Source organism: Marmota flaviventris, chromosome 13 (genome assembly GCF_047511675.1).
Source record: "Marmota flaviventris isolate mMarFla1 chromosome 13, mMarFla1.hap1, whole genome shotgun sequence".
NCBI classification, from domain to species: Eukaryota; Metazoa; Chordata; class Mammalia; order Rodentia; family Sciuridae; genus Marmota; species Marmota flaviventris.
Window position 1 is genome coordinate 101329652 of NC_092510.1, and position 24337 is coordinate 101353988.

General features: G+C 54.8%; 2 protein-coding genes across 4 annotated transcripts in view; one reads left to right on the forward strand and one right to left on the reverse strand.

Moving 5' to 3' along the window:
• Rexo4 (REX4 homolog, 3'-5' exonuclease) overlaps positions 1–4997 on the reverse strand; it is a 24368-nt gene extending 19371 nt beyond the window's left edge. The window contains exons 1-4 of one of the 3 annotated variants that reach the window (XM_071601130.1): positions 4325–4997; positions 2416–2765; positions 971–1108; positions 529–722 (exon numbers count right to left, since the gene is read on the reverse strand). In XM_071601130.1, the coding sequence (XP_071457231.1) occupies positions 529–722; positions 971–1108; positions 2416–2765; positions 4325–4549 (907 nt within the window). In that variant the 5' untranslated portion in view covers positions 4550–4997. The remainder of the gene's footprint in view (positions 1–528; positions 723–970; positions 1109–2415; positions 2766–4324) is intronic. The other 2 variants (XM_027942267.3, XM_071601131.1) reach the window with 2 other exon arrangements.
• The window catches only part of Adamts13 (ADAM metallopeptidase with thrombospondin type 1 motif 13), a 32633-nt gene continuing 12851 nt past the window's right edge, over positions 4556–24337 (forward strand). Inside the window, exons 1-17 of the mRNA XM_071600416.1 lie at positions 4556–4730; positions 7776–7906; positions 10376–10511; positions 11204–11400; positions 13343–13426; positions 13716–13840; positions 13956–14102; positions 15606–15746; positions 16299–16461; positions 17446–17550; positions 18237–18388; positions 18477–18540; positions 20970–21147; positions 21655–21803; positions 22129–22249; positions 22746–22826; positions 23727–23908. Of these exons, the coding sequence (XP_071456517.1) occupies positions 4556–4730; positions 7776–7906; positions 10376–10511; positions 11204–11400; positions 13343–13426; positions 13716–13840; positions 13956–14102; positions 15606–15746; positions 16299–16461; positions 17446–17550; positions 18237–18388; positions 18477–18540; positions 20970–21147; positions 21655–21803; positions 22129–22249; positions 22746–22826; positions 23727–23908 (2331 nt within the window). The remainder of the gene's footprint in view (positions 4731–7775; positions 7907–10375; positions 10512–11203; positions 11401–13342; positions 13427–13715; positions 13841–13955; positions 14103–15605; positions 15747–16298; positions 16462–17445; positions 17551–18236; positions 18389–18476; positions 18541–20969; positions 21148–21654; positions 21804–22128; positions 22250–22745; positions 22827–23726; positions 23909–24337) is intronic.

Genomic DNA, 24337 nt, shown 5'->3' on the forward strand with positions numbered 1-24337 from the left:
TGATGCCCGCTATCACATCACATGCAGACTTGGCCTCTGCTATATCCAGGGTTGGAGTGCTTCTGGTCACCTTACAGTCATCTCCCCTCTGCTCACCACCAGCTGACAACCCTTCCTATTTCTACCCCATTCTGAATGTCACCCATAGGAGGCCTATTAGAATAGAGGCTAGACCAGGCTTCTCACTGCCTTCCCAAGGCTTCCCAAAGGGACCTGTGATCTGTCCCCGAGATCCTATCCCCAAAGCTCCCAATGGCCTCTTTCCTGATCCCCAACACACTCAGTCCCCACTGCACATAGCACAAAGCAATTCTAGAACCACCCTGTTTTTTAATAGGTGTGGGGGACACCAAAGCAAAGGAAGAAAGGGCAGGGAAGCCACGGGAACACACTGTTCCTCCTGGAAGGCAACCACCCCCGGGCACAGCACACAGGATGCCGAGTGACCCTGAACAAACTAGGGCAGCAGGGGCAGAGAAGAGAACATAGGTGCTGCTCCCCAGAGCTCCTGCACTGTGGGTGCCATACCCTGCTTGAGCTTCTCGGGCCGAATCCCACTGACCGCTGTCCTGTAGTCTGTCACGGGCTCGGTGGGCTTCACGTACTTGTCATAAACGCACTTCCCATACTGGTTCACGAGGGACACGCGGGCCACGATGCTCTCCTCCCCCTTGGGGCCCACGCCCACCATCTCACAATCCAGGGCCAAGGCTCTTGTCAGGCTGAGGGAACCAGAGGCTCAAGTGTAACAGGCCCTGCAGCCCAGGATGCAGGCCAGACCCTGAGGGAGCCTGGGTGAGGCCCTGCATCAATGCTGCGCACCCGTGACATGCTGTGCCACACCAGTTCTCAGCAGGGTCCTGGGTTGTGCTTGCTCCATTCAACCAGAGGAAGGGACCCTCTGCCCTGAAGAGCTTACACCCCAGAAGTCTGGAAATCCCCAGCTGCCCCAGCCCCCAGCCACGCATACCCGTGGAAGGCCTGCTCCTTCACCAGGGTGGTGCTGCTCTCCCTCTGGCCCAGCTGCCTCCTTGCTATCCTGGCTGCCTCTGGGCCTATAGCAGCTTCGATATCTGCTGGATCAACATCATCAAACCAGATGTCTTCCCTAAAAGACAAAGACAAAAGCAGCTGACCACCAGAAAGGTCTGGCTGTTGGGGAGAGACTTGGGGTACAGGTGGGCTCAAGTATGGTGGAGACTGCTCCTCCCACAAACATTGGCCTGGCTGTGGCTACTGTTTGAATCATTGTGACACTTTCCTTCCAACTCCTTTCTTTTATCTTTATTTTATTTACTTATATGTGGTGCTGAGGATTGAACTCAGGGGCTCATACATGCTAGGCAAGCACTCTACCACTGAGCCACAACTCCAGCTCCACCTTTCTTTTAATTAGCAAATATGCTCATACTCAAGATCCACAAAGCAAAAAAACCCAAAGAACATCAAACAGAAACAGATAGTTCCCTGTCAGCAGGACGATGGCTGCTGTTTTCTTTCTAATTACACAAGTAACAGGCTCACCATCCAGTGACCAGGATACACAGACGGGCACCAGGGCAGAGTACACACAGACCCCCACCATGGTCTGCCCGTTTGCCTGCCTGCTGCACTCCAGTCCTCAGGCTCTGCTTCAACGCCATCCCTTAGAAAGGTTCCTCCTGACTCCACTGGATGTCCTTCCCTCTTGTTGTGTGCCTATCCCCTTCTCCCTCACTTGGTCCACCCTGAGCATACTCCAGTTACTAAACAGCTTGTGTCCCTTGCTTACTATCAACCTCCAGAGGGAAGGACCTTGACGACAGCTCCACTGCAAGTAGCCTGCCTGGCACAGCACAGGAGGTGCCCACACGCTGCTTCCCTCTGACCTTCAGCACCCAGGCAACACCAAGTCAGCCTCTGGCTCACAAGCATGTCTCCCCTCCAGGTGATCACCACAGTGCTTACTGAGTGGTCACCAGCAATGAGCCAAACATGCTGTACCTAGGTCTCCTTGGACTCCACAGATGGCCACACAGAGGGAAGGGGATGCCAGGAGTCCATCCACACTGTCCTACTGGTGAGAAGCAGAAATGGGCCTTGCATACAGGTCTTCCTGGCTCCACGCTTGCTTACGCTACAGGGCTTTGTTGGTGCTCACTAAGCACAGAGCTCTGTGCTAGACCCTGGAGACATGGTGGCGACCCTGAAACAAGCTCTGCCTTCATCATACCTACACTCTGGGGAAGAGGCAAGAAGCAGGCAAGCAGGAAACAAGCATCAGGCTATGGTGTTGGAGGTACCTGGCCAGTGGCCTCTGTCCCTAGGGAGACAGGCCTCAGCACCTCTGTCCTCAGTGGTGAGGACGGGGCCAGGCGTGGATGCAGAAAGGGGGCAGAAGGCCTGCACCACCACAGCACAGCCACCAGTACTTACTCAGTGGGCAGGGCTGGAGCTGAGGCCACGGCTGCTTCCTTAGCTTTCCGCTTCTTATGCTTGATGTTCCCTTGTTTCAAAGAAACATCACCATTTGTCCTTTTCTTGGCTCCTTTCTTATGCTCTGCTCCCTTGGCCTCTGCGGGAGGTACTGGCACGATCCTTTCCTTCCTAGATCCAGAGGGAACAGAGCCCCCTGTGGCCTCCTGGTCTTTTTTTGTTGGCATCTCCTCTCCCTTGACTTTAGCTGAGGTCTCTTTTCTGTTCTGTTGGTTAAGGTGAGGCTGCTTTTTTGGATCCGTCTGAGAGACAACAGGCTTTTCTGGGGTTTGTGATGTTTGCTTCAGCAGCTAATAGGACCCAAAATAAAATACAAGCCACATTTTAATTTGGAATGACATACCCATGTTGAAAAACATGTATGCACATATGTACAAATGCACGTCCATCACATCTACACATGTTGTGGTCAGCACCACTGATCTGGCTCTGAATAGTTTGGAAAATCCTTTTTCCATTCTTACCTAAGTCACTAGTGGAGAGGTGCCTTTTTTTGCTTCTCTCATATAATGCATAATTTTACACCCACTTTTCTAGTCCTACAAAACTTCAAGCTAACATTCTATACTTTAAAAATCTGTTGAGCAACTAAACTTCACAGAGCACTTTACCAAGTGCCTGGGAAGAGGAGACAGGCAGCTTTTTTCACTTGAATAAATTTGGAATTGATTTTAGGGTTAATTCCCTTGTGACTCAGATCAACATTTCCCTCACACCATCTCTGGGCTTGCTACTGTTCAGGGCCTCAGGAAGACAGAGGGCCATGTTCAATGGAAAGAAAAGCTGCTATCAAATGGGTGGCAGGAGGTGCTCCAAGGTCTTGGAGCCCAATTTCCTCTTTGTGCTCAAATCCCTTCTGGGCTGTTGTCCTCAGTTAAGACATGTGGCAGCCAGTTGACAGCGATGAGGTAGGTTTCTACTTTATTATTTCTATAACAGTTAAAGACCAAACGATTTACTTCCTTGCAGAAATCACAGAAAAACCAGTTTTCCCTATAGTGAACAGCCCTTCTATGCATTTGATTACTTTCCTGTAAGAAAGAGAACAAACCTGTACTTAGGAAATCATACAGAACCCTGGGGTTGCCCATAGGCCTGTAACAGGTTCTTAGTGTCAAAAGAGAAAAATGATTTGGAACATCCACATTAAGATATACAAAGCAGAGTGTCGGGGTTCAAGAAGTTCTTTATCCTCTCCCTCTTTTTCACCAAGGCTCCATGAAATACAAGCCAGAAAACTGTCTGAAGGTTGGTCATAGTGAAGAGCACAAACTCAAGTAAGAATGTTGTAAATCTGGCTCTCAGCTCTGCCATTTACTAGCTGTGTGACCTCAGGCCAAGTCCCTTAAGCTCTGTGTGCCTCAATTTCCCCATGAGCGAAACAGGGACAGTAACAGCAGCTAACTCTAAGTGACTAAGGACTTGAAAGAGGAGCACAGGGCAACCTCTACAGTCCTTCCGGGCTGGCCTGCTGGGTGAGGCCCTGTGCCCAGCAGCAAACCTGGGTCGTTTACTGCAGCTGTAAGGAGACAAGCCTCTCGGGTGTTAGCTGGGTAGGTAGGAACACAGCCCAGATCCTGTGGCAGGTGTCAGTACGTCTCAGGAGCTTAACAGCGGCGGCAGCTGTCATCGACGACCAGCTCCTTCAAAGCCCGCGTTGCGGAATCCTCTATACCTCGTGTCTGCCACCGGCACCGGCTAGCCACAGGGTCTCTCGGTCCCCCCGATGGCCTCTCCTGCCAACGGTTCTCTCTGTAAGGATGCTTTTTTGCGGCCACTCCGTTCTGCGCTCTGCGACGCCCCAACCAAAAGCCTTGGGGTGCCTGCGTTGGCCCCCGCCCCGACTCACCTCCCTCAGCGCCTTCCAGTTTTGAGAAAAGTCTTCGGGTGCCTTGGGAGGCCGCCCCACGGCCACTCTGGGGACGCTTCCCGGCGTGCTGCTTCCTTCTCGCGCTTTGCTCTTCCAGAACCTCTTCTTGCTTCTCTTCCGCGCGAGCTTCCCGACAGCCCCCGGCTGAGCGGCGAGGATGCTCGCGGCGCGCTCGGAGGCCGGCGCCTTCGCCTTCGCCTTCATCCCAGTATGTCCCGCGCGCCGCTGCAGCTGCGCAGCGAGCTCCAGGCCACGGGGTGCGGGCCCCGCCCCGGAAGAGGACGGCGAACGACTCCGAAAGCGGCAGCACACGACCGGCGGGCCTCCGCAGCGCGCTCCAGCGCCTGGAAGTGCTCTTCCCTTAGCGACTCGCTGGAAACCGGGTGTACGCCTTTGGTTCCGCACGGCCGGGAGCGGGGAGGGACCATTCTCTTGCTCGGAAATAGGGCCGGCGCCCTGGCGAGCGGCGCCGGGGATCAGCCACCCAGGGTCGGGTTGGAGCCTGGGGTCCCACTGAGATCCGGGGTGGAGTTGAGAAACGCGAACACCGGAAGGGATGGGAGGGCCCGTCCTCGCGCAGCACCGCGCCGGAGCGGCCGGAAGGGGGCGGGCGAGCGTTGCACAGGACGCGGGGAAGCCCGAGCGGGTCCGCGCTCACGGGTCCCCTGCCCTGGGGCTGCGAGGCGGCCCGCAGGTTCTGATGTTCTTATCAGAGAGCGATGTCACCAGCACGCCAGCTCGGCTCCGGGGTTCGGGGGTGCCCCGCCGAGCTGCAGCCGCCCCCGAGGAGTCGGGCGGGCGCTGCGAGGGTCCGGGCCCTGCCCCGGCGGTGCCGGAAGCCTGCCCTCTCCCCAACCCGAGCCAATCACCAGGACGCGGTTTCGAGGAAGAGGAAAAAGAAGTTATATTGTTTTGCCAGCAAAAGAGAACGGGACTCTTGGCCCAGAGGCTGTGGTTCTGCCCGTCACGGGAAGGGGTTAGAGGTGATTCCCAGGCTGCGTGGCCCGGTTCTCTGTTGGAGTTGGAAGTCACGTGTTCACTTGGGAGCCAGTGGTTTCTGAGAACTCCTGGGCCGTCCCCAGGTCTGAAGGGCTTCGTTCCTGTGGTGGGTTTGTACTCAAGAACTGGAAGTCTGCCTGGAATGGGGAAGAAGGGTGACCCCGCTCCCCCCACGACCCGAGTTTGGGGAGCGGGGAGAAACACGTTCATTTAAAAAATAAGTGGCGGTGGCAGAGAGCAGGGTCTGTATTCAAAGCATAAAGAGGACGGTGCTGTTTCGGGAGGACCCCCCAGAGGGAGGCAGGCCCCATCCCAGGAGTGGTGTCCCCACAGGGAAGTGGACTCCAACTTAGGCCATGCGGGTCCTTGACATTTTTCCAGAAAGGGATTTAAGAACAGGTCAAAGTGAGGCATACATTGATTTTTATCTGGAGAAGGCAAGAAGTACACAGAGATGGTAGAGTGCCGGCATTGAAGAGGAGAGAGCTGACTTCACCTGGGCCAGTGGTGTTTATATACGTAAAGTCCATACAGACACGATCTAGGAGGTTATTTGCAGTCCCCCTTTGTGTGGGTATATTAAGTATTACTGTTATCAGGTGGCTCTAATACCACCCAGAAGGAAAGAGGAGAGGCCATACTGCTTTCTGCTCTAGAAGTATTTGGAGTCAATTTGACAGGAAAATAGGTTTTATTCAGAGCCATCTTTGAAGAAAGATAGAACATTTGAAACTAAGTTTCTTCTATCTCCGAAATCCCTGATATTATAACTTTTAAGGGAGAAGAGACAGGGAAGTGCCAAAAGGCAGCACATGTATGCAGATTAGGTGGCCCTTTCTGCTCCCATCTTTGGCACCTGTCAGGACTGGGGTGGGGATGCACCCTCCACTCTCAGCATGCGGAAGCCATTCTCCATTTCAGATGAGGGCCCTGAATTCAGTTTCATTCTCTACTAGGGATTGTTTTTTGATGTTTTTGATGAAAAATCTGTGCTGATTTCCCTTGGGGGGTGTTCATTGTTCTGCGTTGTGAATTTAAACAGTACTGCGTTGGTGTAACATTGAGAACTACTTGAGAGTATGACGTGTGAATGAAGACATCGGATTCTCGTGGTATAAATCAGAAATATCTATTTGCTGAGCAGTATTCTGGGACCTGTTTTTCTTTCTCCTCCCTTTACTAATTGGCACATTATTATCATACATAATAATAGATTCATTGTGACATACTCATATTTGTATGTAATATAGGATCTGTTTTTCTTTAGGTCCAGGTAAGGAGAGAGGTTACTAAAGGACCTATGGATAAGGATAAGGGTTGCCAATCAATTTATTTTTGTATTTATTTTTTAATATTTTATTAGTTATTGATGGACCTTTATTTATTTGTTTATATGTGGTGCTGAGAATTGAACCCAGTGCCTCACACATGCGAGGCAAGCTCTGTAGCCACAACCCCAGCCCCTGACGATCAATTTAATAGTATTATTTGTGATCAAAGTATGTGGAAGGAGCACTTAAATCTACCTTTTAAAACACCGGCAGAAGACAGGAGTGCATGGTACAGGGAGGGGCAGCTTACCTGGTGGTGACTGAGCAGGAAAGAGAGAGGGGAAGGGACCCCAGGACCCCCATACTCCCTTCAGGGGCACACCTCCAGTGACCTAATTTCTCCCCACTAGACTGTACCTCCTAAGGGTTCCTCCACCTCCCAATATTGCCACAGGCTGGGAACCATACCTTTCATATATCAACCATAATGGGGAGCGGGAGGGGTGGGGAGCACAAAGAGTGTTTTGGAGCATGTTAAAGACCTTCCCAGGAGATGCATTGGGGTTGCTAGGTGGGTTTGCAAGGGTGAGTGTAGAGATGTGGGGCTATGTACCTGCTCTGTGACTCTCCCCATGGGGTATGGGTGCAGACTGGGCAGGTAGTTGTGGGGGCATAAGGGTGTAGATGTCCAAAAAAGAGCAGCACAGGGAGGGCCACAGTCTTCTGGGTGAAGAGGACAGGTGCAAGGGAGGGAGTGTGGGAAATTGGTGTGGGGTGGGGAGGCCAGCTGCCAGGGCAGAGCTCTGATGCCTTTTATGCAGCCTCTGGTCAGCCAGGGTGGAGACCTCCAGGGTACTATCTAAGGCCTGGCATTCCACGCAAGCCTCTGTCTCCAGTGCCCTGGTTCAGAGCTCCCTCTTCTTCAGACTGGAAGAGGCCAGGTGTGCATGGCTGGGGGGCTCTCCTGGTGCAGGTCCAGGTTGGGGTCTGCCCCAGAGCAAGGCCAGGTTGCAGCAGGAGGAGCTGCCGACTGCCCATCCCACTGCCTTGCCTGGGAGGAAGCTCCCTAGAGTCCCGCCCAGCCCGCCCAGCCCACCACAAGAACTTGACATTCCATCCTGACCAGATTCTGTGTCACCAGGGCCCCTCTCCTGCCACAGGGGCTTTCCTGAGGATGAGCCAGCTTCACCCCTGGGTGAGATGCCAGCTTCTGTCCGTGGCTGGCGTCAGGGGAGTCCTTGCTGGTGCCTTCTTTGTCCTGGGCTGCTTGGCACTCTCCGATTTCCAGCAGGTGGGCTCATAGCAGGAGCTAGCTGTTCAGTCTTGGGGGGCGGGGGGCGGGGCTGCCAAACAGCTCTGAGGATGTGTAGACCTGGTCTTTCAGCTGACTGTATCAGCTTCAGGCATACTGGGTGGAGGAACCCGAGTTTGGTGTTTGGGGGGAGAAAGGGGCTCACTGAAGAGGGAATTGGTTTCTCCCTGTGAAGGTGACAGACACGTTTTTCCCAGACTGTGAAAGTCACCCTTCTTTGCCTCTCCCCGCCTAGCCAGCCCCTGCTCTCCCTCTCCCTGCCTCTGACTTCCTCTCCTTGATCTTGCCTCCTGCCCCTTCTTCCTCCTCCTTTCTGTCTTGCAGAACTTTCTTCAGGCCCTGGAGCCCAAGGACCTGGCTTCTTACTTTGGCCCCAATGCTACCTTTGAAGGTACTTGCCCTGGTGTTCTCTTAGCCAGGGGAGTTTTTCAGGACTTGGGTGGGGTACCTCCCCACTGAACCAGTTCCAGGGTTTTTGATGGCTCTGGAGGGAGGAGGTCGGAGAAGTTGTTTCACCCCTGTTAATTAGCTCTGTTACTTCCTGCCAACTTGATAAAGCTGCTCTGGGTATTCTGGCTGGGCTGGGGTTCTGACCCTAGGCTTCTGTTAAACATCCCACAGGAATGGTCATTAATGGGCCAGTCCCTTCCACATGGCCCCTGCTGGGCTGGCGCATTTTCAGGAACTTTGTGGTTTCTGGCCATGGATGTAAATATTTATTTCATTTGTGGGAAACAAGACAGGCGCTGAACCGGCTTCCTCCAGAGCCTGGCTGCCATCTTCTCAGGCTGAGCTCTCTCCCCTGTCTAGCAGGCTCATATCTCGGGGTGCCAGTCCCCTTTCCCAGTAGGACCCTGATGACTTCAATTGAAAGGCTGGTGGGGGCCAGACGTGGTGGGCTAGTGGTCAGGGGGAGCGATTAGGGCCAATCTGCTTGTGCCCTGGCTTCCTTGTGGTTTGCCTGGGGCCTGGCTGGAGGACTGCTGGGGCAAGGGGGCTGCTCCACATCTGCCCCTACCTGGGCCAGGATACTGTTGCCTGGGGTCTGAGTCTTCTGGGCTACCTTGGTGTGAGACAGTGAGGCTGTCCTGGGCTCCTGCTTTTCAGGGAGGCTGGAGGCTCCATGAGGAGTCTCTTCCCTCTCGGTAGGGCTCATGACATTGCTACTGAAACATCTGTTTCAAGGCCAAGTCCATTTTGCTGAGCACGGGTTCAGCCCCAGGCGAGCCCTGGGGAGGAGAGGCAACTTGTCCACCAGTCCTCTAGATGGGGAGGGCAGGACTCACACCCAGGCCCTGCTTCCAGGCCTGTGCACCTACCCACTCTCCTTTGTCAAAGTAGGAGGACTTGGGTGGGCGAGCAGGAATTGGTGAAGTGGCTCCTGTCTCCACAGTGCCCTAGTTCATGGTGGCCCCACTTACCTGCAGCTGTGCGGATGGGCTGGGGGGCTGCACTGCAGGGTTATGTTCTGCTCTCTGAGGGTCCTTCTCCTTCTACCATGAGCTGGGCCTCCTGGCCCCCTCCTTTACCAGTGAGGGGGTGGTAAACACCTCCTTGAGGCTACTGAGGGGGCCCCCCACCACTGCTTCATGAGAGGCTGTGCCCTGGGGCAGCAGGGCACAGTGGCCAGGGTCACATACAGTTCTTCCCACTTGGTGAGTGGGAGCTTGGGACAGCAACAGGGATAGGGTGCTGAGGGTGTGGCTGGTGGGCCCCAGGGTGCAAATTCCCTAAATTCCTTGCCTCAAGGCTGAATGTTCTGACCTGACACTGCATCCCATCTTTGCCTAATATCAAACCCCAGGGAGGGAGATGGAGGCTCAGAAAAACAGGCCACCCATTTAGCTGGTGGCAGAGCCAGATACAAACCCAGCTTTGTGGACCCCAGGTTACTGGGAAAGATGAGAACCTGGGCTCTGAGTGCAGCTGGAAGCCCTGCCACTCCTTACTCCCTGCAGCTGGGCCTCTGCATCTCCACCTGGGTTGTTACAAGGAAAACACTGTGTCCCATGTTACAGCACAACAATCTTTCCACAAACAGAGCTGTTTTGTACTGTTTTGCACCCTGGTCCCTGAGTTGGGAGCCCCAGCCAGAGCCAGGAAAGATGCCATTCAGGCTCAACCTGTTGACATGGGCTCTGCTGGTCCCTTGAGATGCTTCTGTCCTCATGCCTGGGATCCCATGTGGGTTTATTACAGGGCCGTGTGCATGAGCAGAGGTTGAAGTGTGGGCAGGGGCTATTGGCAGCATGTGGTGGGCAGCAAGCCCAGTCCAGGAGGACCTGGCTTCCTGCCTTCCATGAAGATGAGTTTTGGATGTGGACTCAGAGAGGGCTCAGGCAAGGCCTGCCCAGTGCTGATAGCCCAGAGGGCCTCTCCTGCAGGGGATATGGTGATCCTCCAAGGAGAGTGGGTGCTGTGTGCTGGAGGCTGCTTTTTCTTCTGTAGGAAGGTGACATCTTGGTGGGTGCCGGGAGGCTGTATGTCCAGCCAGTGAAGAGGCATCACTGGGAGCTGGTGTCTCACTGGAGCAGTGCCCAGCCGCACCTGATCCACAGGCCCACAGTCCCAGAGTCTGTACAAGGTACAACTGGGAAAGAGAGGGTAGGACACCATAAAGAGCTCAGCAGAGGGACTGACTCTTCCAACACCAAGGAGGCTCTGCAAAATGTCCCGCCATCACAGAGGCATCTTTAGGATGCAGGGGAGTGCCCAGTGTAGGAGATGGTGCCGGGGCTCATGTGGCCAACAGCTGTCTATTTAGTAGACTGCCCACCTTGAGCAGCCCCTCCCTGTTTACAAGGCACATTCCCAGGCATGCACCTTTGTAGTCCCCACCCAGGACTGCAGGACTGAGGTTCCCTTGTTGCAAATGGGGACCTGGTGGTTCAGAGGTGGAATGTGGCTACTTAGGCCCACACAGTGGCCCCAGGACAGCCAGGGTCTGCTACCCACCAGTCCAGGATGGTGTAGTCTGTATCTGGGTGCAAGAAGAGTGGTGTCTTGAGCTTTTTCCATCTTGGGGGTGAACCTTTTTTCTAACCTGTGCCCTGAGTGAGGTACACGAGGCAGAGGAGGGTATTGGGCTTTGGATAGACCCCGAGGGAGTGGGAGGGTGCCTGGATTGGTGACCCAGTGGACAAGACAGCCTTTGGCATTTCCTCCTTGGCCCCACCCTCCTGTGTGTCCCAGAAGGCCTGGTCCCAGTGGGGGTGTGAAATGGGTTTCTGGCTCCTGAGAGCTAGCTTTTCAAGCTGCCAGCCTCTCTTCTTTTAGCTCCCCAGCACCTGCTTTCCAGAAGCTTCACCCTCGGCCTTCCGTCCACTCCAGGCCGTCCCTCCCCTCGCCTCCAGAGACGGAGACGGGCTGCAGGGGGCACCCTGCACCTGGAGCTGCTGGTGGCTGTGGGCCCCGATGTCCACCAGGCTCACCAGGAGGATACAGAACGCTACGTACTCACCAACCTCAACATTGTGAGTCCTGGATGGAGGCGCTGGCCCTTGTGGGATATGGCTTAGGCCTCTGGTGGGGCTCTGTGCTGTCCTTGGGAGCCTCTGGACACAGTGCCCTAGAGCTGGGCTCAGTGGATGGAATACAGATTTGGAGCTCAGGCTGGGGCCAGCTGGGGGCCTGGAGCAGGGAGAGGCCTGGCTGCTGTCTTCTTCCTCCTCCCTCCTCCTCCCCCCCCTCTCCAGCAGCAGAGGTGGAGGAGGTCTGAGAACCTCTCAGCTCCGACAACAGCCTCTTGCCATTAGGACCGTTTGCCTCTGGCTGCCCTCGAGTCTGCTCCTCCCGGGGTCCATCCTCCTAACACTACTCTGGAGGTGCAGGCTGCTCACAAGCCTCTGCTCCCACACTCAGTTCCCGCCTCCTGCTCAGGAACAAGCAGGGCAGATCAACAGTCTGAAGTCTAAACAGACAGTCTGTCAGTGGAGAGGCCCCTTTCCATTTCTTACAGGGATGAGGGAGGGCAGGGGACACCACTCCACAAACCGTCATCTCAGAACAGCCAGTCAGGCAAAGATGATCTCACCCACTTAGTTATCAAGTCTAACCCAACAGACCTGTGGAAGGAAGTGCCAGCCACTAGAGAGCCACATGGAACAGGCATTGAGAACACCCACTCCAGGCTAGGGGCCAGTCCCTGCAAACCTCAGGGTTCAATCTGGCGCATGATGTTTACCCACCAGGGTGCAGTGACAGCATACCACCTGGTAGATTCAGCTACTAAGAACTGGTCTTAGGAATTTGACTAACTGGACTTTAGGAACATCTAGGAAATGAGCTTCAGATGGTGAGTGGAAACTGGTCTCCTTCTGTCCCTGGTCTGCTCCAGAGGTGGGCTAGAGGAGGTTCATCTGGTCCCAGCCTCAGGTTTATCACCTATTTTGGACAAAAGGGGAAGTCCCCCTCTGCATCTAGTCATTTTACCCAAAGCCCATTCCCAAGCCCGCTCTGACCCAGGTGGTATCTGTGCACCCCTCATCCTGCAGGGGGCTTGGGTGCAGCCACCCACACCTGTTGGTCACTCCCTTTATAGGCATGGTCAAATCTAGAACAAGCTGTATAGGCCTAAGCCCTGACAGTGATGTTTTCTCAGTGAAAAGTCTTTCCTATAAATTGTTTGAAACAGTTGCTTTCAGATTTTGATCCCTTTCTCCAGTTCTCATATACTGAAATCCAGTCACCCAGCACAGGCTCCTTCTGGTCCTTTATGTTTCTTGAGGACAGCTAGGTGGTGAGGTGGGACTTGCCCATGCCCAGATGCTGCCCAGGGTGGTAGTGGCTGTTGTCAGCACAGGGCACCCACTTTTGCCAAGTACTTCGTAGCTACCTGTCTCTGAGTCTGCCAACAACCAGGGAAGGCTTTATGTCCATTTTACAGATGCGGAAACTCAGTGGTTAGTGAACAGGATCCTGAACACAAGCCTAGGAAGCAGCAGAGGTTGGATTCAAGCTCAGGACAGTGATAAGCCCATCGCTGTTTTGGGGACTGTGTCCTTTAAAAGACAAGCTGGCATGAACAACAGCAGTGTGTGGACCTCGAGCTGCACCTGACTCAGGGACCCCCAGCAGGAGCAGGAGAGGGAGTGTGGCTGGGGAGGGCTCCGGGGGAGGAGGGGCCTCAAGCAGGAAGGACAGGTATTGCTGGCAGGTGGATGTAGAAAGGGCAGGATGAAGAGTCTGAGAGAAGCTGTGTGTGCGGAACAGTCCAGGCTAAGGGCAGTTTGCTTCCCCCAGCATGTGGGTTTCTTTATGTTGACTGGCCTTCCTAGAAGGGCATCTGCCCAACTGTTACTGGACTGGCTCCTCATGCTGATGGAGCACCCTTGCCTGCCCTCTCTCTACAGGGCCCCTAGAGCAAAGCCTACTCTTCCCACCCCTGTGTTCCCTCTCCTGTTTGTCCTCCAACAGGGATCAGAACTGCTGAGGGACCCGTCCCTGGGGGCTCAGTTCCGTGTGCACCTGGTGAAGCTGATCATTCTCACAGAGACCAAGGTAGGCACCAAGGTGGATTTCTACTGAGTTGAGCCTGACGTGCTTTCAGCACTCCCTATCCTCTTGACCTTCCTGTGGATGCTCTAGACCAGGTGCAGGCTGTCAGCCAGGCAGACCTGCTCCCTTTCTGGATGTCCTGGCTCTCAGGTGTGGTGAGCGGCTGTGCTTCTTGGAACCTCAGCTTCTCACCTGTAATGTGGGGCAATGCCAGGTCGTTAGGAAGACCAAGTGGGAGACATACCCACAGCCTGCACCATCCTTAAAAAGCGGGTTGTGTTATTGATCCCAGGATGCTCCCAACATCACAGCCAACATCACCTCGTCCCTGTTGAACGTTTGTGAGTGGAGCCAGACCATCAACCCTGTGGATGCCACAGACCCTGGGCATGCCGACCTGGTCCTCTACATCACCAGGTAGCTGGGCTCCTCAGGGCCAGGCCTTCTGCCTACCATTGACCTTCCTGCCCTCTTCACATGTGGCCTGGCTGCAGTGAGCACCAGTGCCCACCTGGACTCTTCTCTTGCCAAGGTTCGACTTGGAGTTGCCTGATGGCAACCGACAAGTTCGGGGGGTCACCCAGCTGGGGGGTGTCTGTTCCCCCTCCTGGAGCTGCCTCATCACAGAGGACACTGGCTTCGATTTGGGGGTCACCATTGCCCATGAGATTGGGCACAGGTATGTGCCCCACCAGCTGGCCAGGGAGCTGATTTGGGTCCCTAGGATGGAAGGGTGTGGTCTTGAGGGCAGTGGGCATGGCAGAACCTGCCAATAGGAGCCTGCTCCTCTGACCCACTGGAATAGGAAGGGTAGGAGCGAGATAGGGACATCTGACACTTCTTGATTACTGAATGATTAAAAGAACCCACCAAAAGCAAAACAACTTAGCAATTAAACTAAGTTTTGTAGAAAATTCAGGTTTTAAAAAAGCAGGCTGTAGGGCTGGGGCTGGGGCTCAGTGGTAGAGCACTTGCCTAGCATGTGTGAGGCACTGGGTTTGATTCTTATCACCACATATAAATAAATAAAATAAAGGTCCATTGACAGTTTTAAAATATTTTTAAAAAACAAGCTGTAAAAATTATTACAAGTCCCTCACTTAGAGAGGGACTTAAGCCCAGGGCCTCACACAGGGTAGGCAAAATAATTTGTATTTGCTGCATTGGGATCATGACATACATTGCTTTGTTACCCTGCCTTTCAATTTAAAATACATCTCAAACGTTTCTCCTAGGTTTCTAACATTTTTGTATGCACCACAATTATTTAAGGAATCCCCTCTTGTTGGATATTTAGGATGTTTCCAAATTTTTCCAGTTAGGCACATTATACATTCTTGTAAAAAATTTTTTTTTAGTTGTAGATGGACACAGTACCTTTATTTTATTTTTATGTGGTGCTGAGGATTGAACCCAGTGCCTTCCACATGTGAGGCGAGCCCTCTACCACTAAGCTACAACCCCAGCCCACATTATACATTCTTGTGGGTAGGTCTTTGTTCCTATCTATTAGCGTTTACCTGGGTAGTAAGTTTCTTTTCTTTTTGATTTTTTTTAAAAAAATATATGGAGAGCACTAAAAAAATAAAAAAACTAAAAAAATATATATATATGGAACTGATACCTGATTGTTGTAAAAAGTCCAATAGCACAGAGACATCTAAAGTGCTGTGGTTAGAAGCCAACTGCCTAGAAAGGGAAGGGACAGTCATGTCTTCTTGAACTTTTAGTTCTACTGTATATGCACACTATGCATTTCTACACACTGAACACTCATGCAGCCAGCCCCAAGGAAGGAAGCCTCATTGGCAGCTCCCAAGGCCCCCTAGCCCCCGCCCCCACAATTCCCATCTGCTCCCTGCAGATCTGTAACACCGTGGATCAGCTTGCCTGCATGTGGTGATAGCCTTTTGATATCTATTAGCCAAAAAAGGTGCAAGACACCCTTCTGGGCCAGCATCTCCCCACTGCCCAGGCAGGCAACTGAGGCAGGGCAAGACTCATTCAGCCATGCCCAGCTATCAGGTGGCAGGACCAAAGGTCAACCCAGGTTCAAAAGCTCCCTAGGCTGGGAGGAGAGAGACGGCCTGGGGCTTACCTCAAGCCCCAAGGCCAGAAACTCCCCTGCTGTCCCCAATGCCATGTCAACGCCCCCTATTCCCACCGCCTGCTTGTCCCCCAGCTTTGGCCTTGACCATGATGGTGCACCAGGCAGTGAATGTGAGCCCAGTGGCCATGTGATGGCATCTGATGGTGTGGTGCCAGTGCATGGGGGCCTGGAGTGGTCCACGTGCAGCCGCCGGCAGCTGAAGCACCTGCTTAGGTACAGCCTCCTCACCCCCACACAAACTCCCCACCTCGAGGCTCCACCCTCCACCTGTCAGGGTTGAACTGCCCTGCCTATCAGACAGGCCTCATCCGCACAGTGAGCACCCCTACTTCCTGTCCTGGGACTGCTCCAGCCTTCCTGGCCCCTGCATTCATCCCTTCCTGCACCCACCCCTTCTACTCCTAAGCAGGCCCCACTCCCTCATTCTCTCCTGCTTCTCTGTACCCACTCATCCATCCCACCCCATTCCTGCACCCACTCCTCAGTGTGCCTTCTTCATCTGCCTCCATCTCCTCCCATCCTCCCCTCCCTCCAGCCTCCCCAACAGCCTGTATCTCCCCCTCCATCCACTGTGCTGGTCCATCTGTCACATTGCCCCCTCTTCCATCCTCCAAAGCACCTCCATCTGCTCCACACCCACCTCCACCTGGTGCCTGCCGGCCCAAGCCAACTGGCCACACCCCAGCCAAAGCCCCTGTTCCCACCTTCTCCATCCAGCCCCACCTGGTGTCCACCCTGGGGCTAAGCCAGGGCCTGTTACAGCAGCTTGGGACGGGTGCCCTGCGCATGGGACCCACCACAGTCACCATCTGGATCCAAGGACCACCTGCTGGATGCACAGCCAGGCCTCTACTATGGCGCAGATGAGCAGTGCCAGGTGGCCTTTGGCCCAGGGGCTTTTGCCTGCACCTTCACCAGGGAGGGCCTGGTGAGTCCAACTGGCCAGGGCCGGGCCCCTCCCAGCTCACCTCTGCCTGGTGGCATCACACAGGGACCATTCCACAGTCCCCTTGGTTTAATGCTGTCAGGTGCCTCTTGAAATCCTTAAAATTTTTTGAACAAAAGCCCCTACCCATGTGTTTGGATGGGCCCCCAAATTATGTAGCTGGTCCTGGCATTGCCCCAGACGGCCACCAAGGGCTTTCAACCTGCTGCTAAGCACAGAGGTCTTCTTGGAGGGAGTGGCCTTCTATCAGAAGCCTCTGCACATGTCCCAGACAGGGGGTGGGGAGATGAAGGGGATAGACACCCCCAAAGATGAACATCCTCCCCAGGCTGCCTAGGACACTCAGGGACCCCAGGCCCTTTTGCCCTGGTGAGCCCTTTTCTTCATAAAATAATTAAAAACTGTTTTTTTGTAGTTGTAGATGGACAGCATGCCTTTAGTTTATTTTTATGTGGCACTGAGGATTGAACCCTGTGCCTCACACATGTGAGGCAAGTGCTCTGCCACTGAGCTTCAGCCCCAGCCCTTATTTTTTTTAATATGTATATTTTTAGTGTAGATGGACGAATACCTTTATTTTGTTTGTTTATTTTTGTGTGGTGTTGAGGATTGAACCCAGGGCCTCGCACATACTAGGCAAGTGCTCTATTGCTGGGCCACAACCTCAGCCCCATAAAATAATATTAAAAAATATGTTCTAGTATTTTTATGAAATGCATGAACTTTTGTTATTTTAAGTACAAATATATTAAAATTATTAAACCATTTATTTTTAATCTGATTTTAAAATAAATTAAAACATTTTTGTGGGCCTCAAGAGACATGGTTGGCCCGGCCAGGTTCCCTTGTCCTCCTAGGCCACCCACCAGTAGCCATGGAGCAGTACCGGTTGTGTCAGTGTGCCCTATGGTCTGGGAGGGACGATGACGGGGCAGTCCCTGAGCTGGCCACCTGACTCCCTGTTAGGACATGTGCCAGGCTCTCTCCTGCCACACAGACCCTCGGGACCAAGGTAGCTGCAGCCGCCGCCTCATTCCCCTGCTTGATGGGACAGAATGTGGTACGGAGAAGGTCAGAGCAAGGAGTGAAAGTTCCAGCTCTGTGTGTGTGTGTGTGTGTGTGTGTGTGTGCTCGCAGGGCATCTCCTGGAGTAGGGGTAGGAGCTCATTAAGGGAGGGGGCAGGCAGAGAGCCTGGAGCTATCCCTGGTGGCCACCTTGTCACGTCAGGAGGTATGCCTCATGGGCACCATAGGTGTCACCTGTCTGTGACTCACCCCAGCCTTCTGTGGGCCTGGAAGGTGGGTGGGTTTCTAGGTTTGTGGGGTCAACACCCTAGAGGGAGGTTGCTCTGTGTCTGCTGAGGTGGTGGGATCTATTGAGTCTGGAGCCTTGCCCTGGCCACATCTGTCTGGAATGTGGGGTTTACTGGGTCCCTGATCCCAGGCATCATGCCACAGCCCACCTTCTCCTCCAGCTCTGGGCGTGGGCATCGCGTTTTACTCCACTGGACAGAGAAGGTTTGCCGGCTGATGGTGCAGCCTGCACTTTCTGCCCTGACGCCCTTTTATTGCCATGCCATCTCCCCCAGGGCTCCCCGAGCCACCTCACTGGGTGTCTAGACCCATCCTCTGTCCTTGGGCTGCTGGCCTGACCTGTCACTTTAGCATTTATTCCCAAGTAGTGTGAGGTGTGTGTGTGGTTCCTGGGGTCTGGGGCCCCCATGTAAGGGTGGAGAGGCAGCTGCCCTGTCTTGCAGTGGTGTTCCAAGGGTCACTGCCGCTCATTGGCAGAGCTGACCCCCGTGGCAGCAGTGCATGGACAGTGGTCCAGCTGGGGTCCCCGCAGCCCTTGCTCCCGCTCCTGTGGAGGAGGTGTGGTCACCAGGAGGCGGCGCTGCAGTAACCCCAGGTACTGTGAGGAGGGGTGCTCTTCCCTGCATTCCATTCCCTGCTTGGGGCAGTGGTCACTTCTCACCCTGTCTCTTGGGCACTTTCAGACCTGCCTTTGGAGGGCGTGCGTGTGTCGGGGCTGACCTCCAGGCCGAGATGTGCAACACCCAGGTAGGCCAGCTGGCTGGGGCCAGGAGGGCAGGGTGGGAGACGGCGGGCCTCGGGGAGCCAAAGGGCTGCCCTGGCTGACCTAGGCTCGCACCTCACTCTGGAGAGGGACACTGGGAGCACAGTGCGAGACACAGGACAGTCCTGCTAGTGACCAGCAGGGACTTGAACGGTCGCCCTCCCTCTGCAGAGCACACCCCTGCAGGAGGGCTGCCCCTAAGAATATGCCACCACCAGCATGAGGCCCTTCCATGTCTGTGTGGTGGTGAATTGCATCACACAGTCAGCAGTGCTACGGTGCATGACATGGCGTCCCGCACACTCGTGCCAGGGGCCACTCCCTCTGTCAAGTTCCAAGCATTTCCATCACTCAGAGCTCACTCTGCTCAGTGAGCGGCCTCTGGCCTCCTCCCTGCCTGGCAACCCCTGGTCTACTCTCTGCCTCTGCAGCTCCATCTGTTCTGGGTCCGGGCAGGGGCCACCAAAGCTGTGTGGTCTTTGGTGCCTGGCCTTCTCTGCTGAGCGCTTTTCAGGGCTCACCTGCGTCACAGCGCATGTCAGTGCTTCTTTCCCTTCTGAGGCTGGGTGGCATCCCCTAAGATGGAACACCTTTTGTTCACCGATGCCTACTGAAGGACACTGGGGTTGGTTCCACCTTCTGACTGCTGGGGGTCTTCCCCATATGAGTGAGCTTGCACACGTGCTTGTTGGAGTCTCTGTGGTCTGTTCTCTTGACTATATTTACCTGTCTTAGTCAATGTGTGCTTCTATAACAAATACCCAGACTGGGTAGTTTATGCAGAACAGAAGTTTATTTCTCATGGTCTTGGAGGCTGGGAGTCTTAAGATCAAGGCCCAGCTGTTTGGTGTCTGGTGAGAGCTGCCCTCTACATCTTACAGATGGTGCCTTGTTGCTGCATCCTCCAGAGGGAGTCACTGGGCCCTCACATGGCAGAAGGGAAGGAAGGGGAAAAGGGCCTACATGGTTCACCTGGTCCATTCACAGGGGTGCCACCCCATTCACAAGGCCAAGCCCTATGATCCTATCACCTCTTTAATACTGGTGCTTTGGGGATTCAGTTTCAAGATGAATTTTGGAGGGGGACATGATCACCAAACCATAGCAATACTATCATTTAGTTTTTTTTTTAATTATTATTAACCATTTTACTACTTACATGTATTTCATGACGTCAGGGGATACCCATTAACATTTATTTATTTAATATTTTCAGTTGTATTTGCACACAATACCTTTATTTTATTTATTTATCTTTATATGGTGCTGAGGATCGATCCCAGTGCCTCACACATGCAAGGCAAGTGCTCTACCACTGAGCCACAACCCCAGCCCTGGCTGTCATTTAGTTTTCTATTGCTGTACCAAAACACCCGAGATAGAGGTTTCAGTCCACAGTCACTTGACCTTGTCTTTGGACCAGGGTCAAGGCAGACCATCATGGTGGGGAGCATGCAGCAGAGCAAAGCTGTGGCTTCATGGCACCAGGAAGTAAAGATAGCCAGAGGAAGGGGCTGGGTCTCAATATCTCCTTCTGTGCCGTGCCCCACTGACCTAGGCGCTTCCCACCTCTCCTAGCACCACCTGGGCACCAAGCCTCCAGCCCCTGGCCTTTGGGGGAAACTCAACATTCAGACTAGCAAATACCTAAAAGGGAATCGTTGTGTGACTGTGTGATCTTCTAAAAGTGCCACAGTGCCCAGTCCCTTTTGCATCCTATCACTCAGAGACAGCAGTGTCTCAGTGAGGGCTCCAGTTGCCTCACACCCCCTCCAGCAGCACGTGCTCTGCTCTGTGTGTGTTTGCTCTTTTATTCTCGCCATCCTAGTTGGTGGGAATGGTAGCATGATTCTTTTCACATTGCTTAAAACCTACCTGCTGCTTTGGGTGGCCTGGGTTTGGGTTTGGCCCTGGCTTTGTGGTGACAGCTCCCTCCCCGCCTTCTCAGGCAGACACCCCAGGCCTCCCCAGGCCTCCCCAGGCCTCCCCAGGCTTTGAGAGGAGGGTCTCTGCAGGGCAGCTACCGGGAGGGCAGCACCTCAGTGTCTCTGCCCAGGGGGTCCACTCCAGTCCTTCTCTCTCCAGTGTGGAAGTGGCCAGGTTGCCTGCCTGGGCACTGGGGCTCGGTGCTGGGGCCTCTGTTCCTGAGCATTCAGTTTTTCTGGGACCCGCTCCTGATGCACCTGGTAGGCAAGGAACACCACAAGCCCTGTTTTCTCAGGCTAGGCCTTGGGAGTGGTCCCAAGAGCACTACTGTCCCCTGCCCTCTTCTTGTTGCTGCCCTATATCTCTTACAGATTCTCTAGAATTTTCTCATCAGCAGAGAGGCAGGTGCTCTGGTTGCCCCCACTCTTCAGAGAAGGGAGTCAAGGCACAATGGGGCTGGGTTGCCCCACGTCTTCCCCCCATGCAGGTGGTTGCTGGCTCCTGTGACCAGAGCCTGTCCTCTGCCTCCTCTGACCAGGCCTGCGAGAAGACTCAGCTGGAGTTCATGTCGGAGCAGTGTGCCCAGACAGATGGCCAGCCGCTGTACCTCTCTCCAGGCATACCCTCCTTCTACCACTGGGGTGCCGCAGCACAGTACAGTCAAGGTGGGCTGTGGAGCACAGGGGTGCTAGGCCTGGAGACCCCCTATCAGGTAGCAGAGTTGACCATAATCACACTGCTGGTTGGAGCAGGATCCAGGGTGAGCCTCTGGCATGCTGCAGACCAGGGATTCCATTGTGGCCTAGCCTGGCCTCGCCAGCAGATGAGCAGTGAGGTCTCATCTCCAAGTCTTGGTTATCCTATCTGTAAAATGGAGACCATAGCAGCATCTCCCTCTGTGGACAGATTCAGGGAGGTCATGCAGGGAAATGCCAAGTGTGCTCTGGGTTTATAATTCAGAAACAGCAGTAATCAGATGATGATCATCGTTGCTTCAGAAGACGGGACAGAGACAGGATAGAAACCTGGAGCCCAGATGTGAGGATGTAGCTAGCTAGACAGGGCTGGCAGGTGGGAGCCTGCAGCATGGTCCCCATGGGGCTTCCTGGCCTAGCTCACTGCCCTCCCTCCCACCTCTTTCATCAGGGTTTCTTGTCACTCTGTCCTCCCAGGGGATGCTCTGTGCAGACACATGTGCCGGGCCATTGGCAAGAGCTTCATTGTGAGGCGTGGAGACCGTTTCCTGGATGGGACTCGGTGTGTGCCGAGCGGCCCTCGGGAGGACGGGGCCCTGAGCCTGTGTGTGTCTGGCAGCTGCAGGGTGGGTGTGTGTGGACAGCTCAAGTGCCCTGTGTCCCCTGTGGCCTACGGCCTACCTCTGCCTGTGGGAGGACTCCAGGGGCAGCCTGTGGGTGCTGGCTGCAGTGGAGCTGCCTTGTGGTCTGTAGGGGAGGGGTGCTGGAGATAGGGGGCTTGGGGTCAGCCTGGGCAGGGCCATGCCGGGGCTTTGAGCCAGTTGCTTGACCCTCTAAGCCCTGTTCCTGTGTTGACTTGAGGGTTGTATGAGTCCCCGGTCCTGGAGCCACAGGGCTGTCTGGGAGAACAGCACCTCCCATGACACCCCCCTTCCGCTGGTCCCTTTACAGACATTTGGCTGCGATGGCAGGATGGACTCCCGGCTGGTGTGGGATGCATGTCATGTGTGTGGAGGGGACAATAGCACGTGCAGCCCACAAAAGGGCTCCTTCACGGCTGGTAGAGCTCAAGGTAGGGCCGCCTCAGGGAGGGTTGCTCAGCCCCCAGCCTCCCCAGGTCCCAGCTTGCCTCCCCCACTTTGCCATTCTCCCATGGTGATGATATGGCCACCGGGATTGCTGCGCCTTAGTAACAGTGGCTCATGAGCTGTGATGTGGAGAAATAGGTCATTGTGCAGCCTGTGGTGGGCCAGCCTTTTCCTCCCACTCAGGAAACACCATCAAGGCGAGGGAATAGGAGGGGTGTTAGTGTTGAGTGGTCCCTGGAGGACTTGAGCCCTGCCTCCCCTGGTGTGTCCCCCAGGGCTGGAGGACCTAGGATCCTGCACCCGGCTGGGGCAGCACCAGCCCTCCAGCCTGGTGTTCATGGCCCTGAGGACATGAGGAGGCCTTACTGCCTCTGGAAGCAGCCTGGGGCATTGTTAGAATTTCTCAGTCTGGCTGTGGAGGCTCCTGTAGTAAGGTAGGTGACACGAGGCCCACACAGACCTTGCTCTGCTTCTCTCTAGAGTATGCCACCTTCCTGACGGTCACACCCAACATGACCAACGTGCACATAGTCAACCACAGGCCACTCTTCACGCACCTGGGTGAGTCGAGAGAGGAGGCCCACTGCATTTGAACAATCATCTCAGTCCCAAGGCCCTCACTTCTGACACCAGTCTCAGGTGCAGGGGTTCCCTAAGCCACTGGGGTTTGCTAGTTCACTGGGAGGGCTCCCAGAACTCCCTGAGTTCCCAGCCACAGCTGCTCTCACTCTGGGGAAGGGGCTTCATTTCACAGGTGTGATTGTTCAGTGAATGAGTGACGGCTGTCCTGGATGATGAACCTCCAGGGGACCCAAAGCCCCTCCCTAATCATTTGGCTGCTCTTTCTGCGCAGCCAGCCCTGGCTTATGCCTGCCAGGTGTGTCAGCCCCACCCTGAGCTCTGGCAAGGCCAGCCCATGCCAGAAACAGACATCTTCTCTCCAGGTCAGGGCAAAGGCCAGCTCTGGGCAAGGCCACCTGTGTACTCTTCAGGGCTATGGTGGGCCTTTGTTTTCTGAGTGTGCCTCCTCCTGACCTTTGAGCCCTTGAAAGGGGGTGCTTGTCTTGGGGTCCTTGAGCTCCGAACCATGTGTGTTCTGTTCGTGGGGGCACCTGGTGGGGCAGAGGTTGAGGCCCTAACCAGCTTCTGGGACGAGGTGCAGAGCCAGTGCTGTGGGGCAGCCTTAAGCAGGATGCATGTGCCCATGGCAGAGGGGTGCACACCGAGAGTCTCACCCGACTAGACACCAAGAGGACCAGCTCCTTAGGCGAGGGTGGTGGACAGGGCCATGGAGATTGCGTCCTGTTGGCAGAACGCCCCTCCTGCCCACTTGCCCTGCTGTCACCTCCACCCTTCCCTAGCCCAGATCCCCCACTGTGCAGGGAGGCATCCTCTTGGTGAGCAGCTCCACCTGTGAGGGGCGGCACCTGCTCTGCAGTGCCAACCACCTTCTGTTCACAGCCATGAGGATCCGAGGGCGCTACATTGTGGCTGGGAATGGCAGCATCTCCCCCAGCACCACCTACCCCTCCCTACTGGAGGACAGCCGTGTGGAGTACAGAGTAACCCTCACAGAGGACCAGCTGCCCTACCTGGAGGAAATCCGCATCTGGGGACCAGCCCAGGAGGACATGGAGATTCAGGTCCCCAGGAGGGCTGAGGGAGGCCAGTGGGGCTTCTCTCAGTGGCTCCAGCTGGGTTCATTTCTCCATCTGTTCCCTCTCACTCAGTGGCCCCTCGGGGGCCTACCAGGGGGTGGGCCCTGTGGTGGGCCAAACGAAAGCACAACAGCCCCAGGCTTAGCGTCTCAGACAACTCGAGTTGCCTGTGCCTGGTGCCCAGGGAGGGCCTGGAGCTCTGGGAGTGGTGAGAGGGCTCTGCAGGGAGCATATGAAGTGAAGGGCTAGCTTTCCACTCCTCCTGGGGTGTGGGCAGCGGAGTGGTCCTTGGTGTGGAGGGAGCACAGGGGCATTGCATCCTACTAGTTCTTTGGTGTCGACTGGAGTTAGTGTAGTGGAACCCACCCTGGAGGGTTTCAGAGAGGGGCAGAGTCTCAGCAGCTCCTTCTGGGG